At 48.2% G+C, this 19,042-nt stretch overlaps 1 protein-coding gene across 1 annotated transcript; it reads left to right on the forward strand.

The window, feature by feature from the left end:
* Positions 1–241: 241 nt before the first annotated feature.
* LOC309555112 (zona pellucida sperm-binding protein 3-like) lies at positions 242–17,698 on the forward strand (the record flags this gene model as incomplete). The annotated part of the gene is made up of 8 exons (XM_082256945.1): positions 242–920; positions 3,012–3,124; positions 4,168–4,271; positions 4,370–4,547; positions 4,632–4,752; positions 4,829–4,920; positions 15,934–16,076; positions 17,469–17,698. The coding sequence occupies exons 1-8, from the start codon at positions 438–440 to the stop codon at positions 17,696–17,698; spliced, it is 1,464 nt and encodes a 487-aa protein (XP_082113071.1). The 5' UTR covers positions 242–437.
* Positions 17,699–19,042: the final 1,344 nt, after the last annotated feature.

Genomic DNA, 19,042 nt, shown 5'->3' on the forward strand with positions numbered 1-19,042 from the left:
CGATTTCAATAGATATCTGTGCAGGAACCCACCCAGATGTCCGTGAAATAGCCCAAAAAGTTGGACTAAAAATGCCTGTTTGAAATCTTGGGAGTTCAGCTGAACCGGCCCCAGTGTGAACCTACACTTATGGTGTAATCTCACTTACACATGATCCAATCATTGTACATCCTTGTGCGATTCCTCCATGCAGCTTGTGTTACATGTGGACCTCCCTCTCCCATCTGATTTCAATATGAGGATGACTCTAGTCATCTTCTCCTGTAGCTCTCTAGGGGGATGAGGTGACCTCCATTAGTGTTTCCATCTCCCATCCATCATGTATAGTCCCAGCCATTGGGTGTGGTGATGATTGGCCCCAGCTGGGGGTATTAGTAGTTGGTGGGAGGGGTATAAAGGACAGCTCTTTCTCAGCATTTCATTGTGTTGTGTCTCTTATGGACAGGATGGGTTTTCTGGTGAAGGGTAGTTGGGTGCTTCTGGCTGTGGTCTATTGGTCTGAGTTTGGCTGTGATGGAGACTTGGTGAGACATGGACGCCAGTCCGATCGGTGGAGGAACCCCCAGCGGGCTCTACCTGGCCAGGGCTCTTCTAGATGGGGCTCCAGAGACTGGAATGTTAATCGTCCTGTTGTTGGGGTTGGGGCTCCTATAGTTGGGCCCCCCCCTAGGGGTTCACTTGCTGGACGTGTTGGTGGGGTTCCACGAGATCTGCTGCAGCCTGGGAGCTCCCCTATCAGTGTCCAGTGTGGAGAGGACAACATGGTGGTCAACGTCCAGAGGGATTTCTATGGGATTGGGAAGCGGATCCAACCTTCTGACCTGAGCCTGGGGCCCCGAGGCTGCAAACCCAACCCCCAAAGTACTGACACCACCGTTACCTTCCAAATCAATCTCCAGGACTGTGGCAACACTGTGCAGGTAATGTTCCCCTGTGTCCATGTATTTCAGTTAATGCGCGCCCCCCCCCCCCCCCATAGTCCTCACCTTCTAGTAGTCTGTCATGTATAGAAGCTTATCTGCTGTCTGGAACTAATGACCCTGTAGCTGATGTTTTTTTTAGATGGAATAAACCCCCCCCCACCCCCATGGGTTCCACTGTTTTGGGGGGGGCTTGTTCCAATAATGCATTGCTGCAGCCTCTCCACCCCCTCCCTTTCCCAGCAGCCAGAGTAGAATTGAAATTTTTGCTTGCCAGAGGGGGACTTTTACAATCTCTCTAAAGCTTGCTTGACATGGCCTTTCCTTTTGAGGGGAGGGGGCTTACTGCAACTTTAAAGCCCCACCAGCTCCTCTTTGGGAAGGTCAAGGTAGAACTGAACACAAAATCCTTTTGAATAAGGTGCGTGAGGGTTAGAACCTCTATTGGGTATTTTTGTCCCATTGGGGATTTCCCTTCCTGTCCTGTAGCCCAAACAGAAAATCCCTTGGTTGTAACCAGAACAGGTACCCCCCCCCCCCCCCCAATAGGATACAGATAAACATTTTTAAATACATTTAAAAAAAAAAAAACCTGATGAGTTCTAATCCATGCCACTTAATCCAAAGTTTTCTTAAACTTTAATACCCACAGCTCCTATAAGGGGCCCTTCTTTGCAGTTATGGGGGGGGGGCATCCCCCTTCCGCCAACATGAAGGACTGGAGCAGATCCTGCTGGTGAGGTCAGTGTACATATCTGGGATGGCTGCTTGGAGTCACAGGGCACCGTATTGTGGCACTGTATGTCGGTACCCCCTGTAGTTTGCTTTACTGCCCAGATCTGTGATGGTGGCAATGCCCTTGCTCAACCATGCTGTTTGATGATCAGATCCAGAAAAACTTTCTGGAAATTGGTGGAAAAACCACTAGGAATTTCCAATGGATGGGGACTCTCCAGACTATTTGTAGGGATAATGGTATGGGTGGTCGGACAGGTAGTGGGAACACTGTGCTTTACTACATCTATTGTGAGGTTACTTTAATTAGGGGCCAGCAGACAGAAGACTTGTCTTTGGAGATTGACCCTTTAATGACTATTGGAAGACCTCTCACCAGACTATTCAGGTCAACAAAAAAAAAATCTGCATTAGTAATTTTTTTATTTAGGTTGTCACTCCTCCCTCTGAGAGCTACATGGGGTTTATGTAGGAAAAGTTAAGGAGCTGGGCCAGCACCAACTAACTGGACACTCCAGAAGAGGAGTTAGCTATGCTAAGAGGTTTATTTTTGGAATGTCAATTAACCTAGTTAGTCATTAAAATCCCCACATGGAAAGGGAAAACACTGCATGCAAACATTTGATTAACTTTTACCTGCATGCTCTGGTGGTGAACCTCCTAATTGGCATGAAGAAAATAGATTTTTTTTTTTTCTGAATTGCTGACCTGAGAAGTTTGAATCCTAAATGACAGCTTGGTGATTGGTCTTCTCAGAAGGGTCAAGCAATGAAGGCTTTGGTCCTGCTCTTCCCAGACAGGGGCCAGGCAATGAGGCAAACAAACAGCCACTGGCCTTCGCAGCGAAGAGCACATGGAAGGGTGACGCATGTAAAACAAAACCAAAGAAAATTCCCAGCTCAATTTGCCCGCCTGCAACCAACCCGAGTTGTCCTAATTTTACGTTAAAAGCCAGGGTCAAGTTTGCAAAAGCATGCATAAGCTGCAGAGCGACTTCACAGCACTCCTAGTATTATCTGCAGCTCTAAGTCTTTAAATGTTTGAGAGCCTCCACAGTGGAAGCACATGTATAATGGAGAGCCCACCCCTTAAAGGTGCAGGGGCATTCTGGAGACCCAGCATATTGCACCATGGCAGCATAATATAACATGTGCAAACTAAGCCCCTGTTAGATGGGTTAATTTGGTTGTTTGCAGGCTGGTTGGTGAGCTGAGCTGGGAATTTTCTTTGGTTTTGTTTGCCAGGTAAATGAGGGCTTTTGGGCCTGGCTTTCCCAAGACCGGGGCCAGGCAATGGTGGGCTACCTGGTTTTGGAAAATGGACCAGCTTTGTAAGCCTGCATCTTTTTCTCTGCAGATGACTCAAGACTGGCTAATCTACACCACCAACCTGACCTACAGCCCAACCTCCTCCATTCCAATCATCAGAACCAATGCAGCTGTGGTCCCCATAATGTGTTTCTACTACCGGTGAGTCAACACTACTGAATCAGCCTACACTAGGGTACCATGCAGGTCCCAGCTGGGTGTTCAGCATCTGGGCAATATATTTGGCCGGGGTGGGGTGGAGGTAAAATTCCCAGTTGGGTGTTTTATGTATCTCTTTTCTGGTTGGGTTGGGGGGGGGGGGGGGGTGGGGTTGTTGGAAGCCCATTTTTACATTATGGGTTCAAGTGTTGATTTTAGCTACTTGAACTACTCTTAACATATGTAGACTTGGAGTCTGTTTCTACAGGCGGTCCCCGGGTTACGAACACAATAGGGACTGTAGGATTGTTAAGTGGAATTTGTTTGTAAGTTTGAGAGTGCATTTTTAAGTGCTACTTCAGCCTGTGCAGGGATGTTTCGGGTGCTTCTGGGGGTGCAGTCATGTTATCTGGGGCTCTTGTGGGCATGCAATACATACACTACTGCAGTGTGCAAGATGGCTGCTCAGCTGTAACTGTGACCAGCGTGGAGCACAAGTGACTGAAATTGACATCCGTTCGTAAGTAGGAGTCGCTCATGACTCGGGTGTTCGTAACTCGGACTGCCTGTACTGCAGTAATGACAAATTTCCTCTTATGAAGTGTGATCATGGGTGGATCTGCATTAACAATGATGGGATTACTTTACATTTCTTTTTAGGGAACCTCTCAGTAAAGATGGTGGGGCTCCCTTTATTGTCCCTCGACTCTTTACATTTTTTTTTTGGCAATATTGGGGTGATCATGAAGCTATATTGGTCTAAAGAGAATCTGGGGACGAATGTGGTTGCTTCAGGGATAATGTACTAATTATGGCTTTACTATCTAGCATCTGGTCACTGTCCTTCAACAGGAATGGAATTAGCCGGACAGCCGTCCTTTAGTAACTTGCTGGATACAGGAATGGAATCAGCCAGGCAGCCATCCTTAAGTAACTTGCTGGATAGTGTAACTGCTTCACAAGTCAGTGATGGGACAGGAAATGATTAATATATTTGACATTACCTTCCATTGACTCCTAACTGACCTTCATCCGGTTCTGTGTAGGCACAGTAATGTGAGCAGCCAGGCTATTAAGCCAACATGGGTTCCATTCAGCACCACTGTGTCTTTGGAAGAAAGGTTGTCCTTCTCTTTGGTCCTGATGACTGGTGAGGAAAATGGGGGTATGGGGGGGGGGGGGGGGGGGTTATGGGGGTCTGTTGGGCCTTTACTAATACCCCTTTTTTTTTTTTTTCTTTTTGTATAGAGGACTGGAGTGGTCCCAGAAGCTCTCCCATCTATCAGTTGGGGGATATTCTCTACATACAGGCCTCTGTGGATACTCACAACCAAATTGATATGATCCTGTATGTGGACCGCTGTGTGGCCACCACATCTCCTGATGCCACCGCCTCTCCCAGTTATGACATCATTGCAGACAATGGGTATGTTCAGTGGTTTGGGGGGGGGGGGGGGGGGGGGTTGGTTTGCCATGTGACCCAAATATTTTAAGTGACCATCTTCTGCAGGTGTTTGGTGGATGGAACACAAGCTGACTCCTCCTCAGCCTTCATTGCTCCCAGGGTCCAGACAAACACTTTACAGTTCTCGGTGGATGCCTTCCGGTTCCTAGAAAATGATGCATCTCTGGTGAGGATATTTGAAATGGTTGCACAGATCGGTGCCTTGTAGGAGTGTTTTAACCTATTAAAACCTTCTATTCCAGATCTACATAACCTGTTACCTGAGAGCTGCTGCTGCCACCCAGGTCCCGGATCCCATGAACAAGGCCTGTTCCTATAGTAAAGCCACAAACAGGTGAGACTATTCAATGGCTTGGGTGTCCATGGATTACTGCGCTCTTCCATAACATTTGTGTATCTGTAATCACTTCTTCTGCATGGATCTAGTGACCTGTAACTGGGACCAACTTTATGGACATAACATGGTTGATTCCTAAAACTGTGTAAATGGTATACAGGCATTCCCCATACCATGCACATTGGTAAGATGGCTGGCCAGGTAAGTAGTCTCATAGGGCTGAAAGCTGGTCTAAATTTCCTGGTGCCAGCATTATGGGAATCTGCTTCTTGGGAACACCTTGTGGTCAGCTGTAAATTCCCTCCAAGAGGATAAACTTGGCACCTTAAGTTAAAGGGAGTGTCAGACTTTTCCTTCATCTGTCTCAGTGCAGAGATTTTTTCCCAAATAGTCTTTCAGGACAGGCACCTTGAGAGAACCGGGCTCCTCCCTTCTGAGGAAACACCACCCCAATTTCTTGGATATCAGCCCCCTGCCAGCATGCTGCCTCAGTTCTGGTGTTTCCTCCGGAGGGGAGACACCGTCCAAGGGACCGAGCTGAGCAGCCAGGGGGCTGAGGCTAACAATCCAGAGGGAGCCAGGCTCTCTCAAGGCGGTACAGCAGACCGGGTCGTACCCACTAACCTGCAAAGGTACCGCATGATGTCACCCCAGGTCCAGCTCGGGGGAGTAGAGGACTGGGGGGCCCGCTTTCCACGCTTGGCGAGAGCGTTCCCGACGGAGGCTACTCGCCCCCCGCTTTTCGCGGCAGGTTTTTTTGAATGGAGTTCACCGGGTCGGACGACGGGTGACGTCATGTCCGGCGGGGGCGGGTACTTCCGCCGGCAAAGGTCGCGACTTCCGGTTCCGGGTCGCGCATAAGGAGAGCGGGCCGGACGAATTTGGCTGGTTCAGTTACAGGCTGGGAGACAGCCGAAAACACGCGGCGAGCCACACCGGGAAGATGTCCGAGGCACAGGCCACAGCGATTGCTCCCGGGGATGCCAGCACCAGCCTCCAAAAGGTAAGGAGTCCTGGGGAGGGCTCTCCTTACCTTTTTCCCTCCCAAAACTCCACTGTGTTTTCCCCTTACCTGGTGTGGCCCTAGGGGGGGAAGGAGGGACAGTAGGGGATACACTGAGACCTGGTGAAGGTGGTCCTTAGCAACACTCCCTAGGTGGTCCTCTTTTTCAGCTGGGGTTAAAATGTTAACACTATCCTTATGTATTTCAGGGTAGATCCCTGGACAGCTCTAAACCGCATGATTCTAAAAAGAGATGCCCATCGTGCAAAACCACGATGAGAAGTTCCTGGCCCAAAGCACCTCAAGCACCGTTCACTCTTTTAAGGATTTATTCTCAAAAATCCAAATACCTCAGGGTTCCCCCCCCCCAGCTAACACCAGAGCCAACCCCACCCCTACCAGTGATGCCCTCAACTAGCAGGGAGGCACTGGAGGGTTTACAAACACAAGAGGAATGTGACAGTATCCCCCCCCCTGTTTCACAGGGGGAGTCGGATACAGAAGGTTTGGATGGTGAATCCACGACAACTTCCAGATACAAGCTGACCCTTGAAGAGGTGGAAAAGCTCCTGGGAGCTATTCATACCACCCTGGGGATTCAGGAAGAGAAAAGGACCCTCTCTCTTCATGACCAGATGTACGCCGGGTTAAGCGAACATAAGAAAAGAACCTTTCCGGTACATGAAGTTCTCATAGAAGCAGTCAAAAAAGAATGGCAGGACCCAGAGAGAAAGCCCTTCTTTTCCAAGGCCCTGAAAAGGAGATATCCTTTTGACGAAGGTGAAACTTCAGTTTGGAATAAAACTCCCAAACTGGACGCAGCCTTTTCTCGGGTATCAAGAAATACGGATCTGGCCTTCGAGGACATGGGTTCCCTACCCGATCCTATGGACAAAAGGATGGATTCCCTGCTAAAGAAAACTTGGGACTCCACTCTGGGCAATCTAAAACCCGCAATGGCCATGACGGTGGTCGCGCGCAATTTAGAGTACTGGTTAACCCAGATTAAGGCCCACATCGAGGCAGATACCCTTAAGGAGACAATCCTGTCTTCCTTCCCCGTACTCCTCCAGAGTGTGGCCTATATTGCGGACGCTTCAGCAGAGTCAGTTCGCATGTCAGCAAGATCCTCAGCCCTAGCCAATTCAGCAAGAAAAGCTCTCTGGCGGAAAACATGGCAGGGAGACGTAGGATCAAAGGCAAAACTCTGCGGTATACCTTTCACAGGGGATCTTTTGTTCGGCCCCGAGCTTGAAAAGTGCTTAGACCGAACAGCGGACCGCAAGAAGTCCTTTCCGGTCAAACAAGCACGAAAGGAATTTTCTAAAGAAACCTTATTCACAAAAGAACTTCTCTGTCCCTAAAAGATTTGAGGGACAAAGGGGTAGGGGCCAAGGAGGAGCTATTTTTCGCCCTCCTGAACCCCCCCAAGAAATCAGTGACACACTCACCACAGTGGGAGGAAGATTGGGGACCTTCCTCACACAGTGGGAGGAGATCACCTCCAGCCAGTATATACTACAGATCATACGAAGGGGATACCGGCTGGAGTTCTCAACTACCCCAACCCACAGGATGTTTGTAACCGAGCTTCCAAAATCCGAAAGGAAGGCCTCTGCCTTACTATCCTCCTTAGAGGACCTAGAAAGACAGTCATATGCAAGGTTCCTCCAGGACAACTAGGAAAAGGGCTTTACTCACATATTTTCGTGGTACCCAAAACTTCAGGGAAATTCAGACTCATCCTAAATTTAAAGATCCTGAACCTCTCAATAACATACAAAAAATTCAGGGTGGAGTCAATTTTTTCAATAAAAAACATTCTCCCCCCCAGATTGCTTTATGGCCTCCATAGACCTAAGGGATGCTTACCTTCACATTCCGATCTCAGAAGAGAGCCAGAAGTTCCTTAGACTAGCCATAAAAACGAAGGAAGGCGAAAAACACTTCCAATTCCAGGCTCTTCCTTTCGGGCTATCCTCTTCCCCCTGCATATTCACAAAGGTCCTGGCAGAGGCCCTGGCACCAATGCGGCTCAGAGGAATATCGATAATTGCATATCTGGACGACCTGCTCCTGTTTGCATCTTCACAGGAACAATTGTCCAGGGACCTAGTGGAGGCAAGACAGTTCCTAGAAAGCCTAGGGTGGCTATTGAACCTAGAAAAATCCAACTTGGTCCCATCCCAGAGGGTCACATTTCTGGGTTACGAGTTGGACTCCACACTACAACAAGTATTTCTGTCCTGGACAAAAAGCCAGAAGATAGACACGGCAGTCAGCCTTCTACAGAACAACCAAAACATCTCGATAAGGCAGGCCATGTCAACTCTGGGGTTACTTACAGCCACACTCCCAGCAGTTCCCTGGGCAGGACTTCACTTCCGCCCTTTACAACTATTCATACTAGAAATCTGGGACCACACACAACAATCTCTAGACGCTGTAGTGCAGATCCCAACACAGGTAAGAAGTTCCCTGTGGTGGTGGAGAAAAATGGCGAATCTGTCTCTGGGTCTCTCCTGGACTCAGACTCCATCAGCAATCCTCACCACGGATGCAAGCGGCACAGGTTGGGGGGGGGCACATCTCGGCTCCATGCCAGTACAGGGGGGAAAGCAGGGAGTCGGGGCGAGTCGGACAACGCCACGGTGGTGGCTTATATAAACCGGCAGGGGGGAACAAGGAGCAAACCCCTATGGGACCTGACGGAGAAAATACTTCAATGGGCCGAGGCCAATGTACTTGCTCTCTCAGCGGTTCACTTAAAGGGGGAACTGAACCAAGTGGCCGACTTCCTGAGCAGGAAGACTCAGAGGGCGACTGGACCCTCAATCAAGAGGTCTTCAGGGCCATCACCCAGAGATGGGGTGTGCCGCAGATAGACCTATTCGCCTCTCAGGAGAATGCGAAAACAGGGACCTTCTTCTCCCTGAGCAGAGTGGACAGGGCACTAGCAATAGATGCTCTCGCACAAGCCTGGACTTTCCCCTTGTGCTATGCTTTTCCCCCGCCAGTACTAATACCGGCAGTTCTGAAGAAATTTCGAGAAGAGGACACCGTCCTAATTCTCATAGCACCACACTGGCCCAAAAGACCATGGTTCTCAGTGCTGAAGAAGCTAGCGGTAGAACCCCCCTGGTTTCTACCAGCACGGAAGGACCTTCTGTATCAAGGCCCGGTGTTCTGCCCACAGGTGGAACTCTGGAACCTAGCAGCTTGGGTACTGAGAAAGAACTACTGAAAAGCAAAGGTTTCTCAGAGCAACTAGTAAAAACTCTGCTTACAAGCAGAAAAACAGAAACACAAGCAATTTACCTTAAGACCTGGAAATGCTTCAATCTTTGGAGGAACTCCTTGAGGGAAAGTAGTCTGATAACAGTAATGGAATTCCTTCAGGCGGGTGCGGACAAGGGCCTAGCCATCAGTACATTAAAGAGCCAAGTTTCCGCTATAAGCGTGTTCTTAGAAACATCTTTAGCCAGCAATCCCTGGGTGGTCCGCTTCTTCAAAGCATTAAGCAGACAGAGACCGGTCAAACATCTCCCATTTCCTATGTGGGACTTGTCAGTGGTCCTACAAGCCCTCCTTGAGGATCCCTTTGAACCTATCACGTCCTGTGACATAAAATTTTTGACCCTTAAAACAATATTTTTGGTAGCAATCACTACCGCAAGGAGAGTCAGTGAGCTAGAGGCACTCTCTATCAGATCTCCTTTTCTGCAAATTTTTGCAGATCGTATAATTTTCAAAACTGATCCTGCTTTTTTGCCCAAAGTAGTCTCTTAAGTTTCATAGGGATCAGGAAATAGTTTTGCCAACCTTTTGTTCAAATCCTGTGAGGGAACAGGAGGAGAAATTTCATAAGTTAGACGTAAGAAGATGCGTTCTCCAGTACATAGCTGGAACAAAGGAATTTAGGAAGTCAGATTCCCTTTTTGTTCTGTTTTCAGGTGCTAATAAAGGCACGGGGGCATCAAGACGCTCATTAGCAAGATGGCTCAGATTAGCCATTAGCCAGGCCTACATCTCCTGCGGGAAAGAAGCGCCTATAGGTATTAGGGCTCACTCCACTAGAGCTATGGCAACTTCTCAAGCGGAAAGAGCTGGTGCTACCCCGGAACAAATCTGTCGGGCTGCAACCTGGTCCAGTTATGGAACATTCACCAAACGCTACAGACTGGACCTACTCTCCGCTAAGGATCAGGCCTTTGGCCGTAAGGTCCTCCAGGCGGTAGTCCCACCCTAAAAAAGTGAGTACTCTCTGATCTCTCAAGGTGCCTGTCCTGAAAGACGATTTGGGAAAAATAGAGTTACTTACTGGTAACGTCTTTTCCAGTAGTCTTTCAGGACAGCACTGCTACCCACCCGATAAGGTCTGAACATAAGACAATCAGAGGTTGAAGGTTAGTAAAATTAACTGTTGTGTCTCCCCAGTGGCCGGAGGTGCTCTCGAAGAACTGAGGCAGCATGCTGGCAGGGGGCTGATATCCAAGAAATTGGGGCGGTGTTTCCTCAGAAGGGAGGAGCCAGGTCCTCTCAAGGTGCCTGTCCTGAAAGACTACTGGAAAAGACGTTACCAGTAAGTAACTCTATTTTCTCAAAGTCGTCTTCCAGGACAGCCCATGAGACGTTAGGCTCCTCCCCCAGGGACAGGAAACACATTCCAAAATTAAAATAAAAGGCGGTCCCTTAGTCCTCACCTTCAGTATTTTTGTTTCCTCCGGACAGGGGGTAACATGTTCCTGGAACTGAAGCTCCCGGTCTCCTGGACTGTCCATGGAAAGACTTGGAAAGATGCATCTCCTCGGCCCATAGCGGTACCCCTTAGTGCCGCAATAGGGGCTGACCGCTGTCTCCTGTTCTCCTAGCCTCTCGGCAGGACTACGGATGCTGTCTGGTGGAGCGTTGGGGAGTTCACTCCGTTGGTCGGCCGGTTCCTTGGAGCAGCAGTGCTGTGTACCCGTGAACCGCTAACTTCGGAAGAAATTTTGAAGTTGGCGCCAAAGACGGAGGGGGCGGAACTCAGCGTATCCACTCTGGCCTCACGGGAAGTGACAGTGTCACTTCCGGCGCAGTGACGGCATCCGCGGGCGCCGGAAACCCTCGTTCCAGTTTCCGAAGGCGCGAACAGAGTTCAAATGGGCGACCAATGTTGGGGGAAACAGCAGTTGCTGGGACCACCATACAGAGCGATGGACACCACGGCAGCAACCGCACAGGCGGCGGAAGTCGGCTCTGGCATCGGCACCTCTCAGGTAAGCAAGGGGGAACGACACCCTATTTGCAGGTACCTGTTAGGAACTCCGTTCCCCTTCCCCCCTCTCTTTTCTATCGATAGGGGCAGGGGTTAAGCAGCACCGCTCCCTCTTTTCTATCCACAAGGTGGAGGGGGAAAAGTGGGAGGTGGGAGGAGGACAAGTATCTCTAATTAAATTCCCTTGTCTTTTATCTTCCAGGATGTTTCCCATGATAGCTCCAACTTTAAACTGAGCCTGGAGGATGTAGATGATCTACTCAAAGCGGTTTATACCACTCTAGAGATTGAGGAGGAAGAAGTGCATCTCTCTAAGCATGACTTAATGTACGCTAGTCATAAAAAGCATGCTAGAGTGTTCCCTGTGCATAGCTCACTATTGGAAAAAAGAAATGTGCTGTATGCGGAGAAAAATTGAGTTCCTCTTGGAACAAAGCAGTGTGCTGGGCATGCATAGCTAAACTGGTCAGACGATTCTGCAGTCTCTACCCAGAAAATGCTGTCCTCAGTGAGAGATGAGCTAAAAAGTACATTTAGTTCATTCAGGACTCTCATTGAAAAGATGCAGGCACCAGCCCAGCCTTCCACCCCAGCTCAGGCTCCACCATCCCTAATTGACCCATTGGTTTTGGAGGAGGAAGTTTATTCTTCCCACTCTTCTGCAGAGGGATCAGGAACCTGGAGCTGTGGCTATCTCAAATCCAAACACACTTGACTGCAGGAACATTGAGGGAACAGATTAATAAATCATTTCCACTCTTATTCCAGGCAATAGGATTCCTGGCGGATTCTTCAGCTGAAGCTGTAAGAATGGCAGCAAGGACCTCAGCTTTAGCTAATACGGCCAGAAGAAGCCTATGGCTCAAGACATGGTCGGGAGATGTTACTTCTAAATCTCGCCTTTGTGGTCTTCCCTTCACAGGCGACCACCTTTTTGGCCCAGGCCTAACAGAAGCCCTGGAGCGTACAGCGGATAAAAAGAAGGGATTCCCAGATAAGAAAAAATTCCCCTATGCTCAGAGGAATTTTCGTGGCAGGGGCAAACAGCAGAAGTCTTTTGAAACTCAGCAAAATTTCAAAAAACATTGGACGGGGCATAAAGGAAAGGGGAGGGGTAACATCCTGTTTAACCCTCCTAAACGCCCCAATGACTCCCTTCTCAGAGTGGGAGGAAGATTAGGGGCCTTCCTCCCACTGTGGAAGAAGATTACTTCCAGCCCTTTTATTCTGGACCTAGTAGGCCAAGGACACAGGCTGGAGTTCTGTCTTCAACCTCCAGAAAGGATCCTGATCACAAATCTTCCCAGGGATCCAGTCAAGGCCTCCGCCTTGAGTCTTCAGTTAGGGGACCTATTAGATCAAAAAGTAATTATCCCAGTCCCCAGAGAAGAACAAGGAACAGGGTTTTATTCTCACATCTTTGTGATTCAAAAACCCTCAGGAAGTCATCGACTGATCCTGAACTTACGCAATCTGAACCTTTCAATAGCATACAAACGCTTTCGCATGGAATCAATATACTCCATAGGGAACCTACTGTTCCCAGGGTGTTTCATGGCAACCCTAGATTTGAAAGATGCGTATTTTCACATCCCCATACACAATCCTATCAGAAATTCCTGAGGCTAGCAGTAAAGATAGGACCGGAAGTCAAGCACTTCCAGTTCAGGGCACTGCCCTTCGGGCTGTCCTCAGCCCCACGGATTTTTACCAAAGTCCTAGGGGAAGCACTAGCCCCTCTAAGGCTAAAAGCTATCATGATCACCCCCTACCTGGACGACATCTTGGTAGTGGCAGAATCATACCAGAAACTGGAAGCCGACCTCCTCATAGTTCAGGAATTCTTAACTTCCCTAGGCTGGATAATCAACAGACAAAAGTCTTGCCTGGTACCCTCACAAAGAGTGACCTACCTGGGTTACGAAATCTCCTCACGGGATCAGATGATCTTCCTCCCTCAGTGCAAGATGGAGAAAATGAACCTGATGGTTGCCTCTTTACAGACCAACTTATGGGTCTCTCTGAGGGATGTCACAAGAGTGATAGGCTTGATGACCTCCTGTTTCCCAGCAGTCCCCTGGGCAAGGTTCCAACAACGTCCACTCCAAAAATTCTTTCTACAGAATTGGGATGGGCAGTCAAGTTCCTTGGAACAAAAAGTAAGGATTCCCACCAAGATAAAAAGGACTCTTTGGTGGTGGAGATCCTCTCTTCACCTATCAAGAGGGCTAAACTGGACCATCCAGGTATCACAGAGGATTACCACGGATGCAAGCGCTTCCGGATGGGGAGCATATCTGCAGGACAGATGGGCGCAGGGTACATGGTCCCCAGCACAAAGGAAGTCTTCATCAAACCAAAAAGAACTTATGGCGGTCCAAAAGGCCTTGGAGTTTTTTCAGGTAGAGGTAGAAGGGAGCCATCTACAGATCAGGTCAGACAATATAGCAACGGTAGCGTACCTGAACAAGCAGGGAGTTACTCGAAGTCTGGGCCTACAAACCATTGCACAGAAAATCTTTGTCTGGGCCGAGCGGAACCTAACATCCATTTCGGCCATTCACCTAAAAGGGACGCAGAATTATCTGGCAGACCATCTCAGCCGCCACCAGATGAACCAGGACAATTGGTCCCTCAACCCAGAGGTGTTTCTCAAAATCACAACCTCATGGGGCCTACCGGTAGTGGATCTATTTGCCTCCCAGGCAAACAGGAAAACAGAAATTCTTTTCCATAACTCAAGGGGATCAGGCGTTAGGCATAGACGCTTTCGCCCACCCCTGGAAAGTCAGACTCTGTTACGCATTTCCTCCGATCAGATTGATCCCACAGGTTCTTCAGAAATTCATCCTAGAAGACACAGAGATGATACTGATAACCCCATACTGGCCCAAAAGGCCATGGTTTGCACGCCTTCAGGCGTTGGCAGCGCAACCTCCAATGACCTTACCTTGGAGACCAGATCTCTTAACACAAGGTCCGGTGGTCCATCCATTTCTCAGGACCCTAAACCTGACGGCCTGGTATCTGAGGAACAAATACTAGGCTCTCAGGGGTTCTCAGACAGAGTCATCAAAACATTGACCAGCTGTCAAAAGCCGGTCACTAGAAAAATGTATGCTAAAATCTGGAAGAAATTTCATTTTTGGATGATGGAGAATCAGAGACATTCCCCAGATATACCAACTATCTTGGATTTTTTTCAGGAAGGCATAGACAAAGGTCTCTCCTTAGGGACTTTAAAGGTACAGGCTGCCGCCCTTAGTGTCTTTCTTCAGTTTTCCCTTAGAGAAGACCCAAATGTGAATGCCTTTTTCAGAGCAATTGCCCGGACAAAGCCAACCGTGCTTAAAACGTGTCCAGCTTGGAATCTATCCCTGGTACTCCAGGCCTTGGTTACCAGTCCGTTTGAACCCTTGGTAGACCTATCAGTAAAAATGCTCACCCTAAAAACTTTATTTTTAGTAGCTATAACTTCAGCTAGAAGAGTTAGCGAATTACAGGCTCTCTCAATCAGAGAACCTTTTCTTATGATTTTTGATGACAGGATTGTGCTAAAAACAGATCCAGGATTTTTGCCAAAAAGGGTCTCTTCTTTTCATAGGACTCAGGACATAGTCCTTCCTTCCTTTTGCAATTTCCCGAACAACAATAAAGAGAGAATTTAGCTGTTTGGATGTCAGAAGAGCCCTCCTGAGATACCTGGAGGTGACTAAAACCTTCAGGAAGACTGATACTTTGTTTTTACAATTTTCCGGCTCCCATAAAGGGGAAAAAGCTTCTAAGGCAACCTTAGCTAGATGGATCAAACAGGCTATCACAGAAGCCTATATAGTGAAAAAGGTGGCTCCACCTTTCATTACTGCACACTCTACTAGAGCATTGTCCACGTCTTGGGCTGAAAGGGCAGGTGCCTCACCAGACCAAATCTGTAAGGCAGCTACCTGGTCTAACTTTTCGACCTTTGTTAGACATTATCGCCTGGACCTCCTCTCTTCTCAGGAACAGGCGTTTGGTCGAAAGGTGCTCCAGGCAGTTGTCCCTCCCTAGACTGGTAAGTGCTTGCTCATCGTCTCATGGGCTGTCCTGGAAGACGACTTTGAGAAAAGCTGGGTTATACTTACTGATAACTCCTTTTCTAATAGTCTTCCAGGACAGCCGGATTCCCACCCGAACTATCTGGTATTATGTATAATGTATGATATGTGTCTATATATCTATGTATATGTTTTACAGGGTGTCCTGTGGTTCTCATGAAATACTGAAGGTGAGGACTAAGGGACCGCCTTTTATTTTAATTTTGGAATGTGTTTCCTGTCCCTGGGGGAGGAGCCTAACGTCTCATGGGCTGTCCTGGAAGACTATTAGAAAAGGAGTTATCAGTAAGTATAACCCAGCTTTTTTCTTCACTTCCTGTCCCATAGCCAAACAGGAAGTGAGCAGAAATCCTTGCAAAATGAAGGGAATTCCTTGGGCCCCTAGGTCACCAGAACTAGTGTCCCCATGGGAATATTTCCCTTTTATTACTTTTCTGGGAACAACCCAAAATGTGGATGGTCTTCAAAGGGTGAATCTCCCTAGCAGACACCATCCTAAACTGTTTAATCATCTCTACTGTGCATCTGGAGATATGAGCCCCAAGTCCTGTTTCAAGGTAAATGTTGAACTAACAATACAGTATTGGCTTTTCAGAGTTTCCAGTGCATTTTCTAAACAGGTTATCATACTGACATTGGATTGTCTTCTCCAGCTGGTCTGCAGTTGAGGGCCCCAGCAGTATCTGCCAGTGTTGTGGGACACCAGGCACCTGTAGCAACCCTACTGGTCTGAGGGCAGGAGGCGGGAGCCGATTTGGAAGACCGCGAGCCTTTGGAAAGAGGGAAGCCTTGGACGGTGAGTCTTAACTTGCAGCTGCCATATACAATAGTGTTGCCATATCTGCTCCTCTCAATTAGTTGGGCGAACACCTGAATTTGCAGGGCATCTGGCGGGTATTTGCACTGCACATAGCATTCTAAAGCTGGCTATACACTAGGCAAAATATTAGATTATCTTTTTCAAAAAACAAAAAATCGGCCGTGGGAGCAGACGATCGTGCCATGTAATGACTGAATTTTGAACGATAAATCGTTCAATGGACATAAATTAATTTTCATTCAGAGTTTGTCACATCTACCTAGTGCAAACGGGTCGGCCAAGAAACTCATTGACCTTTCAATTTATATTTTGGCCGGCAGATTTATAAAACTGTTCCTTAGAAAATCATTTAACTTTTCAGAGCCGATAAATCGATTTGTGCCCATTAACTGGATGAAAAATGAACGATCGGACCAAATGACAGATTTTCAAATGATCTTTCGGCTAGTGTATGGCCAGCATAAGTCCTGATTGAGCATTCCCCCCCCCCCCCCCCCCCAATTAGAGCGCAGTGATTGTTGGTTAAAGAGTAGGGCTGGAAAACTGGCCAGTGTCCATAACCAATGAGTCATTAACTGTCAATGGGCTTCCCCACTGACAGCTGAGAAAGTGGGGGTCCCCCTATATCCATATCAGACCCTTATCTGAGCATGCAGCCCAGGTGTGTTAGAGAGAGAGAGAGAGAGAGACCCCTGAACCATACAGACCATATGCCCTCAACACAATATTGCTGGGGACAAGTGCAACCCTGGCTTGTGGGGTCTGCAGGCAGGGGGCTTATCGGAACCCCTAGATCTCCCAGCCCCCTATGTTGGTTATAGGGTACATGGTACCTCCTACCTATTCACCAAAGTGTAAAAAAAGTAAGTGTTCGCCCCCTCTCCCACGAGTGATATATAAATAACTATGCAACCACAATCTGACCCAAGAGCTTTCAAAATGGGGACTTTTGCTTTTTTTTTTTTTTTATTTTTCTTCCCCCCCCAACTTCAGGTCCCATAGACTTTAAAAGGGTTCTCTGTTCAGTTCAGAACTTCTTTTGAAGTTTTTGGTTCAAACCGAACGGGCTGGGGATGTTCGGCCCATGGCAATTGAGGCTAGAATCTGGATGACCTTCAAACGGGAAGGTGGATCTATATATATATATATATATATGCAAATCTTAAGATGTCAAACATCCAACCCCCCCCCCCCCCCTCCATTCTGTCCAATTGGTTGACGTGGTGATTTGGTTCACAAGGGTCTATAGTGGGGGGTCTACAGTGGGACATCACCTCTGCATATGAGTAGGGGCTGGATATCACCTGAAAGCCTTAGTTTGTGTCTAGAATGTGTTTGCCTCCTGACTCTCCAATGTTTCTCCTGCAGGACTTAATATGGAAGAGGAACAGTCGGTGACCACCTTGGGACCTCTGCTTGTGATTGGGCCAAAACAAAGTGACCGTGCCGCTGCAGTGACTAAGGAAGAGGCCGCCCCCACAGAGCTCTGGTTGTTGGTGGCTGGCGGGTGTCTCAGTCTTCTTGTAGTCGCTGTGTGTACAGTGTTCATTGTGAGGTCTCTGAAAAAGCCGCAAAATGTGCTGTCTGTGGAAAAATAAAAAAATTCTTGTTTAATCTGGTTTTTATTTTGCTTTTTAAAGTTGGTAATAGTATGGTGCTTTCAAGGGCCTCTAAATGGCTATATCAGGGGGTCTTGAAACTATGGTCCTCCAGTTCAGGAACTACAATTCCCATGTCTGTGAATGCCAGTTTATCGTCTCACCTTCCAGGATGGCAAACGCATTAGAGATGAGAGGCTCCACCCTACAGGAAACAAAATTCACAGCTGTTAAAGGCCACACCCTTCCACTTGTGCCTCCGGTATTGATTGTTTTTCCTACAGCAAACTTTTTTTTTGACCTGAAGACTGTTGGATGGTCCCCCTATGAGGCAGGTTCAGCAATGCCGGTGAAGGCCACTCTACCTGCATGCCTTCTAGGCTTCTCACAGGTTGCCCCAGGATACAGTCCATCACAGTGGTTGTCCCTCCAGAGCCTGTGGCCTGCTCTTCAGCAGGGGGTCTCCTCCAGGCCATTCAGCTGGATTTTGCATTCGGCAGGAATTAAAAAAACGCCGGGCAGCACGCTCCAAGCCTCACTTTGAAACCAATTTCTGCAGCAAAGGCAGAGCATGCGCAGCATGACTGGAAAGAGGCAATGCATTGTGGTAGTAAGGCAGACTCTCTGGCCGAAAGACAAAAAACAGCCAAAGACTCTAAACCTGCCGCAACCCACCTCATGGAGAAGGAGGGAAGGTCAGTTCAGGTGGCTACAGGCAAGAGCGGAGCCCAGTAAGTGCCCTTTTCTTTTTCAACTGGGGCTGATACCAGTGTCAGGATTAGTCCCTGGTAGTTCCCATGCCTGTAGCCAAGTTACTATGAGGCAGGAAGAGTGATCTTGTGTTTTAGCTCCTCTTGCAGAATCCCTAGGAGGCCTCTGATAAAGCACTAGCGCTTCTAATAAAGCACTAGCGCCTCTAAAAGTGTGGTAATTGCAGGGAGAGACTGCCTAGATCTCACACCAAGCCCTTTTTGTTACAGGTATATTAACAAACTGGATGGTAAGGAGGCCTCAGTGTTGCTGAAATATTTCCTCAAACCTATGCAGGAGGTAATGCTAGCCACTATCCAGTCTTTTAGCACCTTCCCCACCGGGAGCAGAAGACTGGAGAGAAGAAGACAAGAAGCAGAAGACCGGAGAAGGAGAAGATGGGGTGAAGATTTTTAATAAACTTTCCAAAACATCTCCTGTCATTTACACACTGTCTTTTATGGGGTGAATGGGTTGGGGTACAGTGTACCCCATACCCATTCACATAGGGAGGGGGTCCGGGATCTGGGGGGCCCCCTTGTTAAAGGGGGCTTCCAGATTACAATGAGCCCCATGCCCGCAGACCTCCACAAC

Source organism: Pelophylax lessonae (assembly GCF_965119305.1).
Source record: "Pelophylax lessonae genome assembly, chromosome: 4".
NCBI lineage: Eukaryota > Metazoa > Chordata > Amphibia > Anura > Ranidae > Pelophylax > Pelophylax lessonae.